Source organism: Astatotilapia calliptera, chromosome 20 (assembly GCF_900246225.1).
Source record: "Astatotilapia calliptera chromosome 20, fAstCal1.2, whole genome shotgun sequence".
Classification (NCBI taxonomy): domain Eukaryota; kingdom Metazoa; phylum Chordata; class Actinopteri; order Cichliformes; family Cichlidae; genus Astatotilapia; species Astatotilapia calliptera.
Window position 1 is genome coordinate 23,741,360 of NC_039321.1, and position 20,801 is coordinate 23,762,160.

General features: G+C 39.5%; 2 protein-coding genes across 3 annotated transcripts; one reads left to right on the forward strand and one right to left on the reverse strand.

The window, feature by feature from the left end:
* Positions 1 to 4,094: 4,094 nt before the first annotated feature.
* On the forward strand, positions 4,095 to 5,705 carry selenok (selenoprotein K). Of its 2 annotated transcripts, none has more exons than XM_026154651.1 (4): positions 4,095 to 4,206; positions 4,695 to 4,785; positions 5,170 to 5,244; positions 5,606 to 5,705. In XM_026154651.1, the coding sequence occupies exons 1-4, from the start codon at positions 4,188 to 4,190 to the stop codon at positions 5,703 to 5,705; spliced, it is 285 nt and encodes a 94-aa protein (XP_026010436.1). In that variant the 5' UTR covers positions 4,095 to 4,187. The 2 variants fall into 2 exon arrangements, with proteins under 2 accessions (XP_026010436.1, XP_026010437.1); XM_026154652.1 differs by having other exon boundaries at positions 5,606 to 5,696.
* Positions 5,706 to 9,830: 4,125 nt separating this feature from the next.
* actr8 (actin related protein 8) lies at positions 9,831 to 15,399 on the reverse strand. Its single transcript, XM_026154650.1, has 13 exons — positions 15,116 to 15,399; positions 13,897 to 14,067; positions 13,677 to 13,787; positions 13,343 to 13,447; positions 13,054 to 13,227; positions 12,741 to 12,834; positions 12,528 to 12,660; positions 12,176 to 12,329; positions 11,919 to 12,014; positions 11,705 to 11,845; positions 11,302 to 11,611; positions 11,031 to 11,194; positions 9,831 to 10,903 (listed from the first exon to the last, which is right to left on the reverse strand). Exons 1-13 carry the CDS (start codon positions 15,248 to 15,250, stop codon positions 10,760 to 10,762), a joined length of 1,932 nt encoding a protein of 643 aa, XP_026010435.1. The 5' UTR covers positions 15,251 to 15,399; the 3' UTR covers positions 9,831 to 10,759.
* Positions 15,400 to 20,801: the final 5,402 nt, after the last annotated feature.

Genomic DNA, 20,801 nt, shown 5'->3' on the forward strand with positions numbered 1-20,801 from the left:
TGATTCTCCAAAGTTCGATGGAAAGAACAGCGAGCCTTACAATGTGAAGCACAGACGCTATCTGAACCCCAGGGTGCTGTGCACAGATACAACACAGACGAAGCTGGACCCCAAATTTGAACTTGAAAAAGATCACTACTTTCAAAGGTTTCTTGACAGGAATAAAGAACCTGAACCTCAGACTAATTAAAATTACCTCATCTGATGGTACATTTCAACCTTTTTCATTCTTGAGTGAACTCAGCTGTCACTTATGTATTCTGTGTGCTTTACATTATGAGCCGTGAAGAGTGGCTTGCACAGAGATTTATTTTATTTTATTTATTTTACCAGGTTTGCTAATAGGATTTTCAGTTATCCAGCCATAATAACACTGTTTTAATTAAATGATAAAACAGTAAAACTAATAGATTTCTCTGAAATAAAATAACCAAGGCAAAGCTAACAGGCTACGGTATGCAAATATATTGAAAATGAAAAGTAATAGGTTCAATGATTAATATTTAAATAGAATCGCATGTGTTGAAAATTACAGTACTAAAGTAACTGCAGTGATTTAGCTTGTGCTTGTGCTTCACACGGTGACGCAACAACAGACCCGGAAGTGCAGCGCCAACCACAAACACACCTGTGACAGCGCCGCTGTTACTCTGTGGAAGAGGGTTCACGTGTCCAACCGTGAGAGGTTTGACCTGTGTTTTCATCCGTTTTCTCGGCGTCGGGGCGAATATGTTTGCAGTATTTATGTTTTTTATGCAAAGAACGTTTTGAACCTCAACATGAACGTGTGACGGTAGAAAGGTGTAAGGCTACGTTTAGCCAGGTTAGCTTTGCTTTCTTAGCTTTTCTGAAGCTGTGCAATAATGACTGATTGTTTTATTTTTAAGGTGGACAGCATTAGGCGGTTCAGTAAAACTCACTCGTTTTCCCGAAAAGAGCACATGACTGATTAAACCATTTTAGCTGTCTTGTTGCATTCGTGTCCTGACTGATTAGCTGTTAACCTGTTTCTTTTCGGGGGGTTCTGGAAGTGCTGGAGGTGAACTGGTGTAGAGAACAGTGGGTATGATTTTCAGGGGCCTGCACTACGAAGCAGAATTTCGTCTACTGCAGGTTTTCTGTACTGCCAAGGTGGTTCACTTCTCACGGAGGTACATCACCATGGTAACTGATGTTGCAGACGATGGACATTACATTAGTGATCAACAGGTATAAAGTCACCGCCCACTGACCAGTCTCTCTGAAAAAAAGCGTCACCATGGCAGATCCCCCGGGTCTCTGTGCAGCTGTAGAAAACAGCTCATCAGAGCAGACATAACTTTTCTGCAGATAGCAGGAGAGTAAAGATTTGCAATGGCGTCTTTGTGTTTCCCCGATGAGCATCAGAATAATTAAAATTCATTTAAATTTTACAATAAATTTACTTAGGTAATATATTATATACATATTAGTGTATTAAATATATTAGTGTAGTATATTATCCTAAAGTAGGGCGTCCATTTACACCCAGTACCTATAGACCTTATATCAAATTTCCATAGGCAGAATGTATGTTTGAATTGTGTTTTTATTTTTTTTTTCTTCCCTCTTCCTGTTCTCATCCCATTAAATACCACCAGGGCAGCAGCTAAAAGAATAAAAACTAAAACTTTTTTAAATGTATGTTTTGGGCTTTTAATCCTTTATCTGATTGTACAGTGGAAAGAAGACAGTAAAGCTTGGAGAAAGACACCAAGTAAATAGCCTTAGTACAAATTCACACCAAGGCCCTCTGCATTATCCATATAGCATGGATCACCTGCTCATCCAGTTGTCCTATATATAATACATACTTTACTTGACTCAGAGTCATAATACTTTTTAAGGAGCCTGAAAGTACAGAACTGTTAGTTGGTAGGGTACTGGGGGCGCTAGTTAGAATTCATCCCTATAATTTGTCCCTCCATTAGCACACTGATTGCTAATCAACACAAAGAGAAAGACAACTGTGTATTGTTATTTCATTGTGTTTGAAATTTTAACTTCTGGTATTTTCTTCTTTCATGATTTTTGCATTCAGGCCAAGGAGTAAAACCAGTCATCTCCATCTACAGTGCTGTGCAAAAGTCTTGAGCCACCTTTTGTTTCTCTATATTTTGCTTCCCAAGGAGCCAGACTTGCTTGTAATTTTTAAAGTTGTTTTGAGCATCAAATTTCCAGGCTTTCTGAAGGTCTTTTTGCAAGTTTTTCCTTTGGACGTTGGCTTCATTGGAGCATAGAAAAGACATTTAATTCAAGGAATGAAGTAGTGTTGTGTTAACCCGTGATGAAAATCATAGCAAAGAACCAGTTATAAATGGTATATTTTGACAGTTTGTTCATTTGTTCTCATTTCTTTAGTTGCATCTTTAGTTAAATCAAGAAAAAAATGCCAAAGATAACACGGTTTGACAGGCATAAAATAGTACTTTTGCACCAACAAGGTGAACCCCAAAGAACTATTAGCCGAAAACTTGGCATATCTCGACATGGTGTGCAGTGTGTCCTTAAAAAATTTCAGCAAACCGGACAAGTGGAAGACAAAAGAAGAAGTGGCCGACCTAAAAAACTATCTACAGCAGATGAACAGTATCTGAAAGTCATGTCCTTAAGAAATCGTAAAAGATCTAGCAAAGACCTCACACAGGACCTGGGAGATGCATCTGGCCCTTCAGTTGATCCAGCTATTGTTCGCCGAAGCCTCATCGGAAATGGTCTCAAATCATTCTTAAAGAAGGGAAAGGGGGAAGAAAGGCTGACGTACAATATACTCAGCACTGGAATGGATAAAAGAAGAGAAGCAGTCGACACTACCCCGTCCAGTGAGTTAACAGACTTTGAAAAGGGCCACATAGTTGGTGCACGGATTGCAGGACTGTCAGTCAGCGAAACTGCCAACTTATGTAACGTATCAAGCCAAACAGTGGAGAAAGTAATAAATGCTTATAATGAACACGGATTTACTCCATCAGCAATGAATAAAAAATATAAGCCACAGAAAAATGCTGGAGCTACTGAATCCAATGCAAGACCAGTTCCTGACTCTAAGACTGAAAAACAAAATTCTGATGAAGACGTAAACACATATGTATCCAAGATTAAAGATCATGAGTAACTTGGTCTGATGTGTTGTATTTTGAGCTTTTGGTTGCATTTGGACTGTTTCTGTGTTGATAAAGCAACAGTATGCCTTTATTTAACCGACAGTTTCCATCTGTGCTGAACTTTTTCATTTATTCACATTTTCATTTTTTTTTGAAAAGGTTCAAAACGCTTTACTTTTTATTTACTTGAGATAGACTTCCACAGAATGCCTTCACAAACCTTCATTCTTTGTCCAAGCTGGATGTGAGCAAACATGGGTCTCTTTGCAGACTGACAAATATTCATAAAAGTAGATCAACTTGAAAATATTTAACAGTATTCCATTATAATGTTATAATATATTGCTCCTTATTTATAGACCGATGTTTGGCTGTGAATGTGTTGGCTGGTTTACACCGTGTGTGTATTATATTGTAAGGCAAAGCTTTTTTATTTTGCATGCATCATGAAGAGCTCTTATTAAAAAAGAATATGGAACAAGATCCCTAGAAAATAAAGACTTGTGCTTCTACTATCTCCTCTGAATTACTAAGTTGTTCTTTTAAAATGTTATGCTAGTGACTGGAGAATATCAATCCATCCATTTTCTTAACTGCTTATTTAGTTCAGGGTTGTGGTAGTGGAAATGTGTAATGTTTTTCACCCATTCACACACACGTTCATACAAGCAATTCATTTTTATTACTATAACTGTAATATTGAAGCTTTAGGGGAAATGCTGTACGGCCCTATTATATACAGACAACAGCAGTTACTCATGGGGCCTCCCACCTTCTAGAGAGTGAGTCGTAGATTGAGTTCCAAGAAGTAATAACTTGAGCAACGTCAGACACTCCCCTTTCTTTGTAATACATAGATATATCTATTAATCATATAAAAAATAAGTTACTATGTGGGTAGGTTTTTTTTGACGTTGAAATGTTTTTCTATAATGAGTGTAAGGTAAGGTGGTTGTAGCTGTTGTGTGTGGTGCGCATGCGTGTCACATAACGCAGCAACAGACCCGGAAATGCGAAGCCAACCGTAAACACAGCTGTGGCAGTGCTGCTGTTACTTTCTGGAAGATGGTGTACGTGTCCAACGGTGAGTGGTTTCCCTGCTTTAACGGATTCTTTGTTTGTTTGATATTTATTAGGTGTTTTTATACATTTTAGAACATAACCACCGCATGAATGTGTGAAAAGTGTTAGGTTACATTTAGCCATGTAGGATGTTAGCTAGCCTGGTTGAATCTGCGTAGCAGAAAGAAGTGCTGAGCTGATGAACCTTAGGTGGTGTTTTAAAACTTCGTCGCTTTTCCAGAATCCGATATGTGACTGCGATTTCGTTTGGGCTTCAACTTCATAGTGGAACGAAATTTATCTTTCTTTAAAACTGTTTTGAAATGTGCTGCAACTCGTTTATGCCCTGATTAGCTGTTAGCCTTTGTGTACTGAAGGCCAGCTAAGGAGTAAATCCGGGTTAACGATTGGCTGGTGCACTCATGATTATTATACATGTATTCCCGTCTTGCAATGTGAACAGCATCACAGAGCCCTGCTGTCTGACCCACCTCTGTGTTTCTCCATCAGGCCAGGTCCTGGATAGCAGGGCACAGTCTCCATGGCGCCTGTCTTTACTGGTTGATCTTTTCTGGGGAGCAGTGGAGTTTATTGGCCTCTTGTAAGTCAAATGAGAATTAAATGAAATAAATAAAACAAAATAGCCACCTTTGTTTAACATAATGGATGAGTGACCTTTTGAATAATCATTAATATTCTCATTGCCTGTATTTAAGGTTCGTTAAGAGTTGTTTGATTGTATTTACTGTTGTATTTTCACATGTGTTTTTCTACCTTAAAAAGATGCTGAAAATCTCTTTCTTCCGCTAAAGATAGATGACTTACAGTTTCTCTAATACTGCTAATCTGTTGCCTGTAAAACTGGTTGGAATGTGGTGTAATAAACTTACAATATAGTGAGTAAGCAAGAGGCTTTTCTTAGAGCCTCCATTATGGTTTATTCTGAATTAAGCACAAGCCCCCACTCTTTTTTTTCTTTTACCAGTTTCAAAACCATGTTTCACCCCGACATGTCAAAGAATGGAAGCTCTGTTTCATCACGCTTCACTGACGGCAGAGGGTAAGTCCCTGAAACACCATTAGTTGTGTCACACACACATACACACACTGAACACCAATTCTGCACTACCTTTATGTTAAACACTGAAAATTACGTAATCCGATGTAGGAGCAAGCTAGCTTATTAGGAATTGTGTGTCATGTGTAACACAAAGCTAATAAGATGCATGTGATGTTATTTCTTTTTCAGTTGTATCTAAAAAATTGTCATAATCCAGAGAATGACAAATGCAGTTTAACAAAGCTGTTGCTCATTTCAGCACTTGAATTAATTTATATTTAAGCTGTTTAACGCATTAACGCTGACAGCACTAATTTATACCACTTGTTCCTCACATTCTTGTCTACTGTTGGTTATACAGTCCTCCAGGTCCACCTGGTGGCAGAAGGAGGATGGGAAGAATAAACCATGGTGCAGGGCCCAGTCCTCCACCAATGGGTGGAGGAGGATGAGGAAGGTGAGAATTTTTTATTGTCTTTTTTTATTAAACAGTCCATTTTAGTATCAGCTCATATGTAAAGTGAAATTAATTTCAAAGGATGAATGACACAGAAACAAAATGTGCATGTCAGTTTGCTGTATATGTGCTTGTGTAGTCATTAGGGCTGCCACGATTAATCGACTAGTCACGATTACGTCGACGACTAATTTAATAGTTGACGTGTCATTTGACGCTTTGTAAGATCCCAAAAGACGCAGGAATAAGTAGTAGGATTTAAGAGTGTAATAACAGACTGAAACAGAAGACGGCAGCACTGCATGTACAAGGATGCCAGTTAAACCCTGAAGAAGAAGAAGCTGTGTCCCAGAATTCATAGCTGCCGTCTTCTGTTTCAGTCTGTTATTACACTCTTAAATCCTACTACTTATTCCTGCTCAGTTGTCAACAATGACGGCAGCTAGTTAGTTTTAATATTACTCTTATTATTCTTTCTGGCTCACAAAATAAACGTTTAACATATTTTCAGGCAAGAATGTAGCTGTGTAAACTTCAAATATCTGCTCAGCTTATCAAGACACATATTTTCAAAAGCGCTCCGACGTTTTCAGAGACGTCTGTTACCCACCAGCTCGATAGCTATATCAAGGCTCACTAGAGCCGGTGAGAACACTGGACTCCCGGCAAATCGTTTTCAAAACCACCGCCGTCTTTCGCTACTTAGGTTAAAGATGATATGTAAGTCACTTAGATAACTTAAAAGTGATATTGTTTGGCTTTTTTTAGTATTTTATTTATTCCTGAGTAAATCGGTTTGGCTGAGATTAAAGTTATAGTTTTTACACAACTGAATAAACGTCAAGCAGACAACTGATTATCAGAAGTGTGAGATGCTCAAGAATATACTCCGGTGTCCTGTTATATAGGGTGTGCCATTTATATGGATACACTGTAATAACATGGGAATGGTTGGTGATATTAAAGTCCTGTTTGTGGCACATTAGTATATCTGAGGGGCAAACTCCTCAAGATAGGTGGTGACCATGGTGGCCATTTAGAAGTCGGCTGGATTGTCAACCCTCTTCTCCCACTCTTCACACACTGATAGCAACACCGCAGGAGAAATGCCAGCACAGGCATCCAGTATCCGTAGTTTCAGGTGCTGCACATCTCGTATCTTCACACCATAGACAATTGCCTTCAGATGACCCCAAAGATAAAAGTCTAAGGGGGTCAGATCGGGAGATCTTGGGGGCCATTCAACTGGCCCACGACAACCAATCCACTTTCCAGGAAACTGTTCATCTAGAAATGATCGGACCTGGCACCTAGGGCTGGCCCATATCATACCGTTCACGGTAATACCAGTATAATGTTGGGCAACGATAAGAAAATGAAATATTGCGATAGAATATGGGTAAAACGCGCATGCGCAGTGCCTTTGTTTTCATATGCACATGGCGGAAAAAGCACGGCGGCGACGGAGAATGAGGAGAGTGAAAGCGGATCGTTAAATGAAACGGATGAACCAGAATTGGTTTGTAAAAATGCTGCAACTGCAGTGGTGTGGCATTGGTTTGGCTTTCGTCCGTCAGATACACAACAAAGCACTATTTTTTTGTGGTGGTGGAGGCCAATAGGTGGATGAGGGAAAGGGGAGGCAGGAGGAGCAGAGAGCCGAGGCAGCCGCCGGCCTAAGTGTCAGGTGAACTGAACTTCAGGTAAGAAGTTATGACCTGCAGTCTATCTGGGTCAGATATAAACCGAGTTTATTCTCGTTGTGCTGACTTTTTCGTACTGCGTGCTAGCTGGCATGACGGAGTTTCTATACAGCTGGGTGGGTGCTATGATGTTAATGATGTGGAACTTTATTTTATTCATAAGGTTAATTATTAGGGTTGCCAACTGTCCCCTAAAAAACGAAATCGTCCCGTATTCAGAGAAAATATTACGCGTTTTGTATTGAGGTGAAAAGGAAGAGTTTGTCCCGTACTTCAGCTACAATGAAAAAGACACAAAGCTGGAGTTATTTCGTGTCTTTGCTGCACAGCTGCCTCTTCTCCTCTCATTCTCTCCCATCAATGATCAGCTGATCGGCTTTTCTCTCTTGTTTATTTATCGCCCACTTTGCGCCAGAAAGAAAAAACCAGCGGAGGTCGCGCTAAACAACAGCAGCACGTTTAAGCTTGATCAGCTGTTGTTAGAATTTATTTAATATTTCTTTCTAGTATCAGCTGATATTTGCTGGAGCCACAGCTGTAAAAGCTGCTGGTCATGATATCAGTTTGGATATGTGGTGAGAGTGAAACATGAAGATGAAACCAGGAGATGTCCTTACTGAATCATCAGAGCTGAACAGGTGATGGAGAAACAGGTTTACCTTTTAGGTGACATGAATGAGTTGAAGGGAAGTTATGAACTGTTTCTGAGAGACAAATAACACCAGGATCCTTTTTTAGGTAGCTGACAGCTGGTAACTGTGCAGGGGCGTGTCTAGCAAAGTTTTGCCAGGGGGGCAGGTAGGGCATTAACAGGGAGAGGTGGGCACAAAGAAGTACTTTTCTTTCTTATTCTCATTTAAAATGTCTAGCTTTTAAAAAATAATTATTTGAATCTTATAACAAACGATTGATAGATTGATGCATATATACCATCAAAACTGTGTCACAACAGCGTTTGTTTTCATTCAAAGGCTTTATGATTTTTCCTGTAATGGTGGGCCGGTCTCTAGTCCAAATGCCCGGGCTGATTTTTTGTCCCAGTTCAGCCCTGTATGCAGCTCATTTGCAGTCTGGTGTTACCTACATCTTCCTATTCGGAAGGCAGAATTTCCGAGTTTCTGAGTACAATCAAAAGCACCACAACTGCATTGTACGTGTTGGATGTAAAAAGCGCACATGACGCTGTGATGTAGGCTAGAATCATGGCAGCAGTCAACGACGGTCCAGGCATGGGATTTCTCTTGTGGAAATATCCACATTATTTTTTCCTTTCTATTGGTAGGTGGCACAGTGCACTTGTGGCAAGTAAGCAAGCTAGAAGACTGTCAATTTTGCTGGGTATCCAGTTACGGAAGCAACACATTAACAAGAGAATTCTGAGTAAAACCAAAGTTACTTTCCCTAGTAACTAGTTACTTTGAAAGTAACAGGTAACTTGAAGTAACTGAGTTACTTTTGATAGAAGTAACTAGTAATGTAACTAAGTTACTAATTTAAAGTAACTTACCCAACACTGGTCACCACCCATCTTGAGGAGTTTGCCCCCTCACATATACTAATGTGCCACAAACAGGACTTTAATATCACCAACCATTCCCATTTTATTACGGTGTATCCATATAAATGGTCCACCCTATATTTTAGATAGCAAGGAGCAGACGGCTGAGTTTATTAAACTCCACCGAAACAATCTGCAAATGTCATTAAAATTTAATAAACTATCATCTTGACTTTATTTTTAGTTAGCACATACCTTAAACACTTCAAGCTGTAAGCTAATCATAGTTATATAAGAGCAGATGCTGCTGGTGCAATAAGCTGTACGTTTTATGTCCAATGGATGCATGATCTGATTAGTCGACTAATCGCAAAAATAATCGGTGACTAGTCGACTATCAAAATAATCGTTTGTGGCAGCCCTAGTGGTCATATTGATGGAAAGGTTTTTGTAGTTTTCTTGTGTTATATCTATTTGCATTTCTTTACTAAGGTTACATTGTACTGAGTTCTAGATAAGTGCTACTTTTGTGTAATAACTGTTAGGGTTATCATGATCTGATCACTTGATCATTAACAAAAAATACTGGGGGGTGGCCAGTGGTACTCTTCAGCCTCCTACTACATGGACCTATGGCAACACCATCACCCTACTGGAAAGTAGCCCTCAGCCTTTTATAGCTGAAGAGTAAACAATTAACTCCTTTTTTTTATGCATTTTAACATTACTCATTATTACTCATGAATGCATTTAGGTTATTACCTTGGGGGACCTAGCCTAACAAAGAAACTGATTATATATGGCCGTGATATGAAAACACTGCCTGACTGTTATATTACCTGCTCCTCTCTCTAGGTAAACGCCTACACATGCCGTGTAGGCGTGGGGCCTTGCACAGTGTCTTAGAAGCCAAGGAAAGATGATAAAGTCACAGTGCTAAGGCCCTTCCTCATCAGCTGTCACTGTCACAAGCAGTTTCTTGACGCCTTTCTGGGAATTCCTACACGTAGGGGCCAGAACGGCTGATACCACAGCTATCCACATCACTTCTTCCCTCATTTTCTGCGTCGGCTTTTCCAACTTGCAATGTCACCAGTTTCTTAGATATGGGTTATGGTTCCTGGGAGTCATCAGCTAATGTATTTTTTTGTATCCTTCTGTTGAATAAAAAAAAAAATACTGAGTGTGTCTCCTGCTATTATTGTCACATTTGGTAATGACACAGCTTGGTTCCACAAAGAGCTGGTCGGTACTAATAGCAGTATCACACCTTTGGCTCAGCACTAATTGTTAGGATATCTAAAATCAATGGATAATTTGGTAATGGCACAGGTATACATTGTCTTTTTTTTAACTCAAATTGCAAAAGTTGATTAAGACTTGATTATATCAGTCTTGTGTGTGACTATGATATAATTCCAAAGAGTACACTTAATCACTTAATGTTTCTATTAATTCCAAATATCTTGTACCAGGTATCATGGGTTTACTGTATTTAGAATTCCAGACATTCATGAACATTCAGAGCATTGTGATACAACTGCAGTACATGACATAAAACTGTCAAACTTATTTAATACTGTTCAGAAGTAACAGAAATATCTGCATTGTCTTAAACAGCCAGGAAAAAAAAACACTGAAAAAACACTGGTGACTGTGCTAGAATTGTCAGAATTTGCTGTCACACTATGTATAGAGTTTATTTAAGGAATTAAATCTTTTTTCTGGAAAAACAGTTCTCACTCTTCCTTTATTTACTGCAGAAATGTGCTCGACAGTTTGCCAATTTCATCCTTCTGCAGTCCACTGAACAGTGGGACAGTTTGAGTCACCATTTCAAGTAAGAAGAGCCTGTTTTCACCACACAAAGGCAGCTCTTTCACGGAGCATTCGGACACCAAAGCGGTGCCATTCCCTCTGGTGGATCCACATTTCTTGCGTGGTGTCCAAACATGCCAGCACTGCTCCACCTTTCCATGAGATCAGCCGAGGATCCATGTCCTAGAGCACATACGTGTCATATAAAATACATTACAGGATCAGTCTGCAGTATAAAGTTATCTGTCTTTTGAAGACAGATGCAGGTCTGTGACCTTTTCTGAGATATACTAAGGTAATTTTGGGGTACCTTTGGACGTGTGACAACTTCCACATTGTCTACCAGCCTTCTGAAGGACGGTGGCATCTTGTTGATGATGCGGTGAAGAAGGAATTCCTGAACTCCATGAAACATGAGCCCCCCTCCCACAACCAGGATGGAGCTGTACATCTTTCGTTTGGTTTCATCTGATGCTGTAAATGAAATGAGTACAGAGGCTCAAACAGGATATTCCATGGAAGTTTTTATTCTCATCGCTAGATCTTTGAATATAAAAACAAAAATTAACTTCATCACTTACCACAGCAGTCGATGCTATGCAGGACTGCCTTATCTAATCCCAATGCTTTGCTCTCAAATTGGCTCATGATGGCCGTCTTCCTGGACAGATGGGCAGACACAGGCTCTTCCACCTCTCCTGCTCCCATCAGGGACTCTCCATGGGCAGCCCCAAGCTCTGTTTCCCCCTGCATCCCTCCTCCTCCTCCACCACTCCCACAGCTCCTGGGTAGATCTGACAGGTCCCCAGTCCCTCCCTGACTGCTCATCTCCCCTTCCAAACATCCACTTGGTCTGGAAATAGCTTTCCTGTCTGCAGCTGATTTGGAGGACTATTGGAGAAAATAATTAAGTAAAAAAATAGCTGAGAACCATTTGGTTTCATTGGTTTTAGTCTATGAAACCTGTGTGTGTGTGTGTTTTACCTGGTCCTGTTTGCTCTGTGTAGCAAGGAGGTAGTGTTCATCATGAGGGTCCTCTGAGTCGCCTTGGGAACGGAACTGAAGCGATGACATCTTCTGACCTACAATCCCAAACGTCGTCGGGTAAAAAAGGCCCATGGGTGCCTATAAAGAAGACAGAAAAGTAGTTCAGCACCAGTATCAAAACAGCATCGTCTTTACCTTCTGATATAATTACCTGTAGTTTCTCATCCCCAAGTCGAACCTGGTACAGAAGAGCCGGGGCCTCTGGAAAACGTGTCTGAAATTCATGATCTTGTAGCCCTGATATGTCCTGTTAAGAGAAAACAGAAAAAAGATTTTGTAGTTAATATGTACTTAAAATTGCTCCATCGATTATTTAGAAGTGAGTATGGCTAAATACTCAAAGATGCTAACAAATCATTGTAATGCACAGACACTAACACCCTCCCTCCCACCCTGACTAACACACACTTGATCTAGATGGCAGAAGGTCTCTTTCAGATGCTGCAGGAGCTGACAGTCTAGTCTGTTAGACAGTTGACAATCTCTGTAGGGAAATCCTGCCCTCTGCAGGAGCCAGAAGAAAGTGCGGGTCACATCTGAGCCACCGTATGCTAAACACAACCTGCAAAGTCCCACAAATACAAGATACCATGTAAGACATTTGCTAAATAATGCAATAAAAGCAGGAAGTGAAACTAACATGAGTTTTAAAAATAAATATTCACTGTTCTGTGTTTGTTGTCTGTGACAACCGGGTCAAATAATTAAATATTAAATATATTTCATTTAATCAAACATAAACGTGAGTTTTGAGCCCCACCTGGAGTTTCGATGTGACACTCCGTCCTCCACACAACAGATACTGGTCTTCTGGTCGCCTACATCCACGACACAAGCGCTACTCAACCCACTGCCAAAAGTAGCACACACCGACTCCTGGTGCACAATGATAGCTACACACAAAAAGACCAGGAAGTAAGTTGATGGAAACAAAGAAATTTCCACTTAGTTACGTGTGAAGATTGTGTAATACCTGAGAACCCTATATTGAGCAGCAGCATGTTCACAACCTCTTTGATGTGCTGTCTGTTGTAGATGTCAGGGACCAACAGGATACATCTGTAATACTAAAAGAAATAATGCGAAATGAGCAACTGATGATTAATGTGGATGATCATCTGTTTGAAAGTATGGAGCACAAAGCCTGTAGAAAGCCTCTATTACAGAAGCAGCTAGCTAGCTAGACAGCTAGATAGATAGAGTCTTATTTTTTATACTAATATAAAGAAATGAGGATTTATCAAGACTACTGCATCCTGCTATAGAACTGAGAAGTTTTCTCCTACCTTTAAATCTTTGAGAGGGATCTCCAGATGCTTCTGAATCACATGACTCCAAATTGTCTCGAGGTCAGCCAGGACAGCAGTCAGTGAGCCTCCAGGACCAGCATGCACATTGAGCTGACCTCTGACTACAGGCCAGTGGATGTTGTAACAGTCTGTTGGATTCACATAAAGAGCCTGTGCAATAGCAGAAATGGGGGGGTAAAAATTAATCAAGGCTTTAGGTAATGAAAATGGCTTAACAAGTCATATTTCACAGAAGTTACGAGTTTGCTCTAATACATTCACCGACCTCCTCTCCAACCAAATAAGGAGGATGGTGGGTTGTGTTTGTCCACTTCACTCTGGAGCTGCTGTCTAGCACCGCAGGACGGATCTGACAGTTATACGCTCTGGCCTAAAAACAAACATACAAAACTGAACCACTGCTATAAGAAAATACTTTTATGGATTAACATCATAATCAATTAATGAAAAGAGTTATTTTCTATATTGTATATCAGCTATTCAAACCTTACTAAGTTGCTATAGGACCTTAAGGTCTTTATTTCTTTATTGTATAAGATAGAAGAGAATCACACTGCATTGTGTTGCTTTCTTCCCTAATTTCTCTTTTATAACCATACCTGATCAGCAGACACAGGAGTCCTCCGCACTCCGTTTGACATCTTCTTGGACCATATAGCCTGATCAACCATTTTAAGGCCATTCTGCCTCTGCTCGTTGCTTTCTGGTTTCTGTTGGATATTAAGACAAAACAATAAGGATAAACACTTAAAAATGACACCATTTAATTTGACAACAGTGAAGTTGTATTATGGGTGCACCTGGTTTTGAGTCACATACATTTAGACCTTCTCTCAACAGCCATGCATCTTCATAGCAGGGCTGGCCACTTTGCTTGTGCCTGCGTGCTATTACATGTGGGACCGTCACTGGAAGGGTGTCCGTTGCTCGGCCAATACGGAGCGTCCTCGATCCAGTGTGGATGACAACTACAAAATTGCTCTGTATTTGCTGTGAAAAAGAATAGAAATTTCAAGTTTCACCCAACAAAAGAGCAACTGTGGACACCTGCGCAGCCTCTACTCTTATGGAAAGACTGGCCACTAGTTTTTGGAAACTGGTTGCATGGATCTGTTTCCATCCAAGGGCTCTGGTGAGGTCAGAGCTATGTGCAGGATAGTCTATATCATAGGTGTCAAACTCTGGCCCGCGGGCCAAATTTGGCCCACAGCCTAATTACATTTGGCCGGCGAAGCCATACCAAATTACTATTAGAGCTGGCCTACTGGTATTATACAGCTAATATATATATCGTTTAGTATTAAGCTTTGCTTGTTCCATATTCAGTTTTTCAGCTAAACTTGTTTGAGTCCATAAGAAAAGATTCATTCTTACATCTGGAGGAAGATTTTTTTTTTCCAATAAATATTAATGTTAGCCCGCGACTTTGTTCCATTTTGAATTTTGGCCCACTGTGTATTTGAGTTTGACACCCCTGGTCTATATCTTCCACACCACACTGGAGCTGTTGGCATAATGTTAGACGTGCATTAATGCCAGCACAAAAACGAAAACACTACATGCTGTATCATTAGGTTTAAGCCTTTAAAAAGAGCCCAAACATCCTTGCAGCTAGTCTTAACCCCAAACAAAGATACTGACTGTTAAACCTAGTTTCCACATCTACCACATCTAAGCTCCTGAAACTTTAAAGAGGGGCTTAAATCAGAAGGGTTAACACGTGTTTTCATCCGTGTTGGGAAAAACAAAAAGAGGTCAACAATTAAGAGCTAAAATATTTCAATATCAGCTTTAACTCAACAACTCTGAGCTTTAAACCTTGTTGCCACATGTAGCAGGTTATAGACCCATTTAGCAACGGTGTACTACTAAAACAGTGTACTAATACGATAGTAAACGCACCATCACAATAGTTTAGCATGTGTCAAGTGAGAACAAAATGTTCATGAAAAATACAAATGCTACATTATAGATTTCTGGCATATATACGGCTATAGTTCATGTATACAACAGCTGGGTACTTCATTTTCCGTCTCACCTCTTGAGGAGGCTCTGGTATCGCCGGAGGAGCGATGGGTCTTTTCACCCCGCGCTGCTGCTCCTTCTCTTTCTCCCTCTCTCGCTCCTTTTCTTTGTCCTTCCCGTTATCCTGCTCTTTCTCCGCCTGGGTCATGGTCTCCTTTCCACTTAATCCACTAAATACTTAGAAATGACAAAGTCACGGTCTTCTAGTCCCAGCGAGATGGTTCAAAGTTGAAGCACAAGCTAACACCGTTGCCTTCCCTCTGAATGAAAAGTTTACTTCCGTGTTTGGTCACGTGGTGCAACATTTCGATTTCTATTTGTCCAAAGATTTCTCTGCCCGTCTCCGCATTTTTGTTTGTTCGTTCGTACATTTTTAATACATTTTATTTTCGTTTTTATATTTTTTAGAAGACATAATATTTCATTGTTTGTGGTGTGAAGCGTTAATGACTGGCGATAATAGTTTTTCCGATGGTACAGGGTGTTGTTTTAGATCGTTTTACAAGACGTGGCGATTTCTTTCTTCATAAACTTTATTTAAACTTTTAGAAGAAGAAGAAACAAAAAGGAGCTATAGCTCCATCACCCTGCGCCGGTGATAGAAAAAACATTTCAACATAGCATAGCATAGCATCTTTATTTATAACGCACTATACATCCAGCAATGTTGGCCGAAGTGCTACAAATATAAAACAAAGAGAAAACAGTTTAAATTACATATCGAATATCTTAAAATTAAACATAATATAATTAATAAGAAACATATTAAGAGACATCAAGTCCTGCTGAAAGCCAAGGTAAATAGATATTTTTTAAGACGTGATTTAAAAACAGATAAGGAAGATGCCTGTCTAACATGTAAAGGCAATATCAGACATGGGATTTTTATATAATATTTTCACATGATGTGGTCAGTTTATATATATTATTTTCCTGGGTTAGTATGGGGCCTCTAGTAGTGATGTGACAGTAAACAAAACAAATCCATGTTCAGTAATTAAGGTACTTTGCATTGATTATTTTTATTTAAGAGAAATCTATTAGTTTTCCTGTTTGACCATTTGATTAAAACAGTGTTATTGAACCTGGGTAACTGAAAATCCTATTAGCAAAACTGGTTAAACAATAAATCTCTAGGCAAGCCAGATCCTGCACTTCTCTTGATGTAAAGCATAGAGTATTTAGTGCCTGAGTTCACAGAAGTTGTTACTTATCAGAAGTCACCAGAGGTTTTTTAGAGCCGATACCCCTAATCCTAAAAATGGGTAGTCAAACATAAGAGCTGGGGGCCACAAATAACATTTTCCTACTAATAAGGACCTCCCCCATCACCATCCAGACTTCAGCAAAGTAATTAAGTAATAAATAAACAATTAAAAGACAGAAAGGTTCCCGTTTTCACTGTTTACTATAGAATTTTCTTTTCACAATGAGACTAAATGTTTTGGTTTGTTTGTTGTTTTAAAGAGAATTTTCTGTGAATTCAAAAACCTTTCCTATAATTACAGGGCAGTCTGGAGAATGAGCTACCAGAAATTCTTTCCTACAGCTGCATTTCTTTATTATGTGGAAAAACTTAGATGTACTGTTCAAACTACAATTCTTTTTCTCCTAATAAGATATCTCAGGGAATAAATGTGCAGGTAGAGTCTTTTGCATTGTCAGAAAGGGGAGTTTCACTGGTCAGACCTACTGTTGGTCAAAGTGGGTTGTTTGTGGCCCACGTGGTAACATGAGTTTAACAACCCTGCTCTAGAGGGTGGGAGATACATAGTAAGATAAGTAACTGCGTCTGAGCTAAATAGCATAAGCCCTAAATAAACAGCACTTCCCTAAAAAACCTTTAATACTCCGATAATAAAATATATTTCTTCAGTACCGCGACCATGAATTGAATAAATGGTTCAGAAAATAGAATAGTCTCCAGTGACCACCATCAGCTCTGTGAAGAAGCTCAACATCTTGTGGAATATTTCAGAAGGTTAGTGGAGGATTTTATACAGACACATTAATGCAGAAGAACAAGTGTTTATTTTCTAATAATTTCCACAAGTTCCATGTTGGTTTTTGAACTCATAAAAAATGTCTTGGGATAGGAATGAAGGAATTAAATCATTACTGTGAGTATTACTATTGAACCAATCTGGACATATAAAAAAATTGTTGAAATGTACCATTAGATGAGGTAATTCCTTTTAACTAGTATGAGGTTCAGGTTCTTTATTCCTGTCATGAAACCTTTGGGAGTAGTGATCTTTTTCACATTCAGATTTGGGGTTCAGCTTCTTCTTTATTGTACCTTGGCACAAACTTTGGGGAATCAGTTTCTAGATCTGCTTTCTGATTGGCTGCTCCTCGAAAGATACCAATATCTGTAAAGATACCTTTACAGACACTGTGTGAGAGAGGTGTCTGTTCAGCTCTGAGCTTCTCTTACAGGCAGTGTACTCGGGTCTAGAGTCTGTCTGTCCTTTCCAGTAAGCTTTGATTTGTCATAAAATTATGACCATTTGTCTAAGTTGAGTCCCCCTTGTACTGCCAAAACACACCTCACCCATTGAGGCATGGACTCCACTAGACCCCCTGAAGGTGTGCTGTGTTATCTGGCACCAATGTGTTAGTAACCGATTCTTTAAGTCCTGTAAGTTGCAAGGTGAAGTCTCCATGGATTGGACTTGTTTGCAGTGCATGTCTCACAGAACCATTTTTGTGCTAGGGCATAGTATCCTGCTGAAGGAGGCCACAGCCATCACGGCATACTGGTTCCATGAAAAGGTCTAAATGGTCTGCAACAATGCTCAGGTAGGGGGTACGTGGCAAAGTAACACCAAATGGATGGCAGGACCCAAGGCTTCCCAGCAGAACATTGCTCAAAGCATCAGAGTCCCATACGCAACAAACTGCGATGCACTGTGTATTCTGACACCTTTCTATCAGAACCAGCATTACATTTTTCAGCAATCTGAACTACAGTAGCTCGTGTGTTGGATTGCACCACATGGGCCAGCCTTTGCTGCCCACATGCATCAATCAGCCTCAGTCGCCCCTGTCGATGGTTCACCACTGTTCCCTCCTTGGACCACTTTTGATAGATACTGATCACTGCAGACCGGGAACACCCCACAAGAGCTGCAGTTTTGGAGATGCTCTGACCCAGTCGTCTAGCCATCACAATTTGTCCCTTGTCAAAGTCACTCGCTTGCCCATGTTTCCTGCTTCTAGGCCATAAATCAGCAGCTGACAAGACGTTAAATGTAGTGCCCTCGTTGGTCCTTAAAAGAATGGAGAAAGCCGTTAGAGAAAATGAAAGAAAAACACAGTTGCGTTTATTTACAATAAATGTATGGAGCCCACAGTACCTGAAGCATTAGTGAATAAGGAGCTGTGCAGAACGACGGACACAAAGGCATCATTCAAAATCTGTTAAATGAAGCTCATACGAGCGTACTCACAGCACTGTCTTCACTTTAATCCCCTGAAAAGTGAAAGACGTTTGCGTCCTTACTGACTATAATTACAACGGACATTGTACTTACTCTGTCACTGTAGGATGAGCTTATGTTTGTTTTACTTGCAAGCATGGAGCTAGTTCCACCCATAGATTTTCAGAATAAAGCATCACGACAATGGCTCAACAGCTGCTTAAAATAGGGGAAGGCTAAAGAATGTAAATTGGACATGACGTTATCACTGGTAAGATCAAATGTAATCAATAATTACAGGCAGCTATAAATAAATACAAAGGCATACACGAAGGAGAGAAATTAAATAGCAAACAAACTAAGAAGCTGAACATAATTAATGATAGACAGAACTCAGGAGTCCAGTAATAAATAAAAGCAAATACTGCATATATATCACACATGGGGCGATCATTTGAAAGAAGTGAACGTGATTTATTAGAGTACAGAGATTGAGAAAGAAACTATTAGGAGATTAGACTGCAATTAAGATACCAGCAGAGCAGAGTCAGGGGAATGAAGCAGGACAAGAGTCCAGTTATTTGTACCTCACTGCTCCCTCCTGTCCTCAGTCCCCACAACACGGTTTTGATATTTCCTTGCAAAGAGTATGCATCTTTGAGATTACAAAAAACATTTGTAGATACACTTCATGATTGTGTAACACCAAGATGGAATATGTCCACCATGACAAAACAATATTTATGGTCACAACACTGGAATTTCATCATTTGTTGTCAAGAATGTAAACAAAGGTTTCAAAATTGACAAGATCAAGTTCATAGAGAGTGCCATGGATATAGGTGTGATGTTTCTGCTATAGCAGTAACTCTACAAGTATTTTATTCTAAATACAGTAATTAAAAATAAAAATTAAAAAAATCTAAATATTTTTAAAATGCAATTTAAAAAATATGTGTTAAAAGCTAATATTAGAACCCAGATTTTTTTCCTACTCCTTTACAATTCTATTTCCTCACTGCATTTCCTTTCCCTTTTAGTTATTGGATTAGTTTCTCTATTAGTCTTTCCTCAGCCTGAGTCTTTTGGTCGTTTTTCTGTTGGGAAAACAGCAAAGCAAATTAACCATGTGATGCAATGTAAGGAGTCCTCTGGTCTGTTAGCGAGAGACAGGTTGGCCACCTGAATTTTTCAATCTTGCTGTTTGCACAGAATTATGTGAAACATTTTTCAGAAGTAAATGGTAAATGGCCTGTATTTGTATAGCGCTTTTCTAGTCCCTAAGGACCCCAAAGCGCTTTACACAACCTGTCATCCACCCATTCACACACACATTCACACACTGTGTTTGTGTTTGTGCTTGCACAATTACATTCACTCTTAAATGTTCAGCATTGATGTATGATAAAATATGAAGGTATACTGCAGTGAAATGGGCCTGATCAGATGACATGTTGAAGGTAACGTGCTAGCAGCTAGAACCAGCACCCAGCCCCGTTACATTTATAAACAGTGTTAGAGTCAGGCAGGGCTCCATTAGGGATGTGAAGTCTCCTACTGTCTCTGTCAGCAGCAATACCTTGGTACTCTGTGCTTTATAAACTGTGTTCATTTGCTACTAAGGGGCACTTGGGCTAGTAGTAACAGTTAATTAATTTATTTCCAGAAAATGAAAAATGTGTCTATCATAACCCATATGGAAAAGAAATAGTAAAAACATATATGATTTACTCGTGAAAGTGGCCACTTTCATGAGTAAATCATATATAAATCATATAAGGCTTACATGATTTACTCATGAAAGTGGCCACTTTCTCATTACTTTCATATATTTTTTTAGTATCCAAAACATACAAGTTTCATTATATAATTTTTCAAGGGATCTTATATGTGTTTTCACTCTTGTATGCTTTTCATACAAGTTTCATACAAGACAGATACAAACTTTATAAGATTTATATTTATCTTTTCCATATGGGAAATGGCTATTTTAACCACCAAATGACTTGGCCTGTGCACTTATGGATGCACTTTATCTGCATAATGTTGTATATTCTGCTGTTGCTTATGTTTTTGGATGGAGGGCCAGTAGATAGACCACTGCCTAGTAAAGTACATATCTCCCACTAATGTACATATGGAGAACTGCATATCACATGGCTAGAATTTGTAGAGAGACAAAAACACACATCTGCAAACAATTTTCAGGATACCATCTATGCAATGTGCTCATAACAAAAAAAAAACCTTGTTTGACAGGCTTGAGTTTGAGCCCAG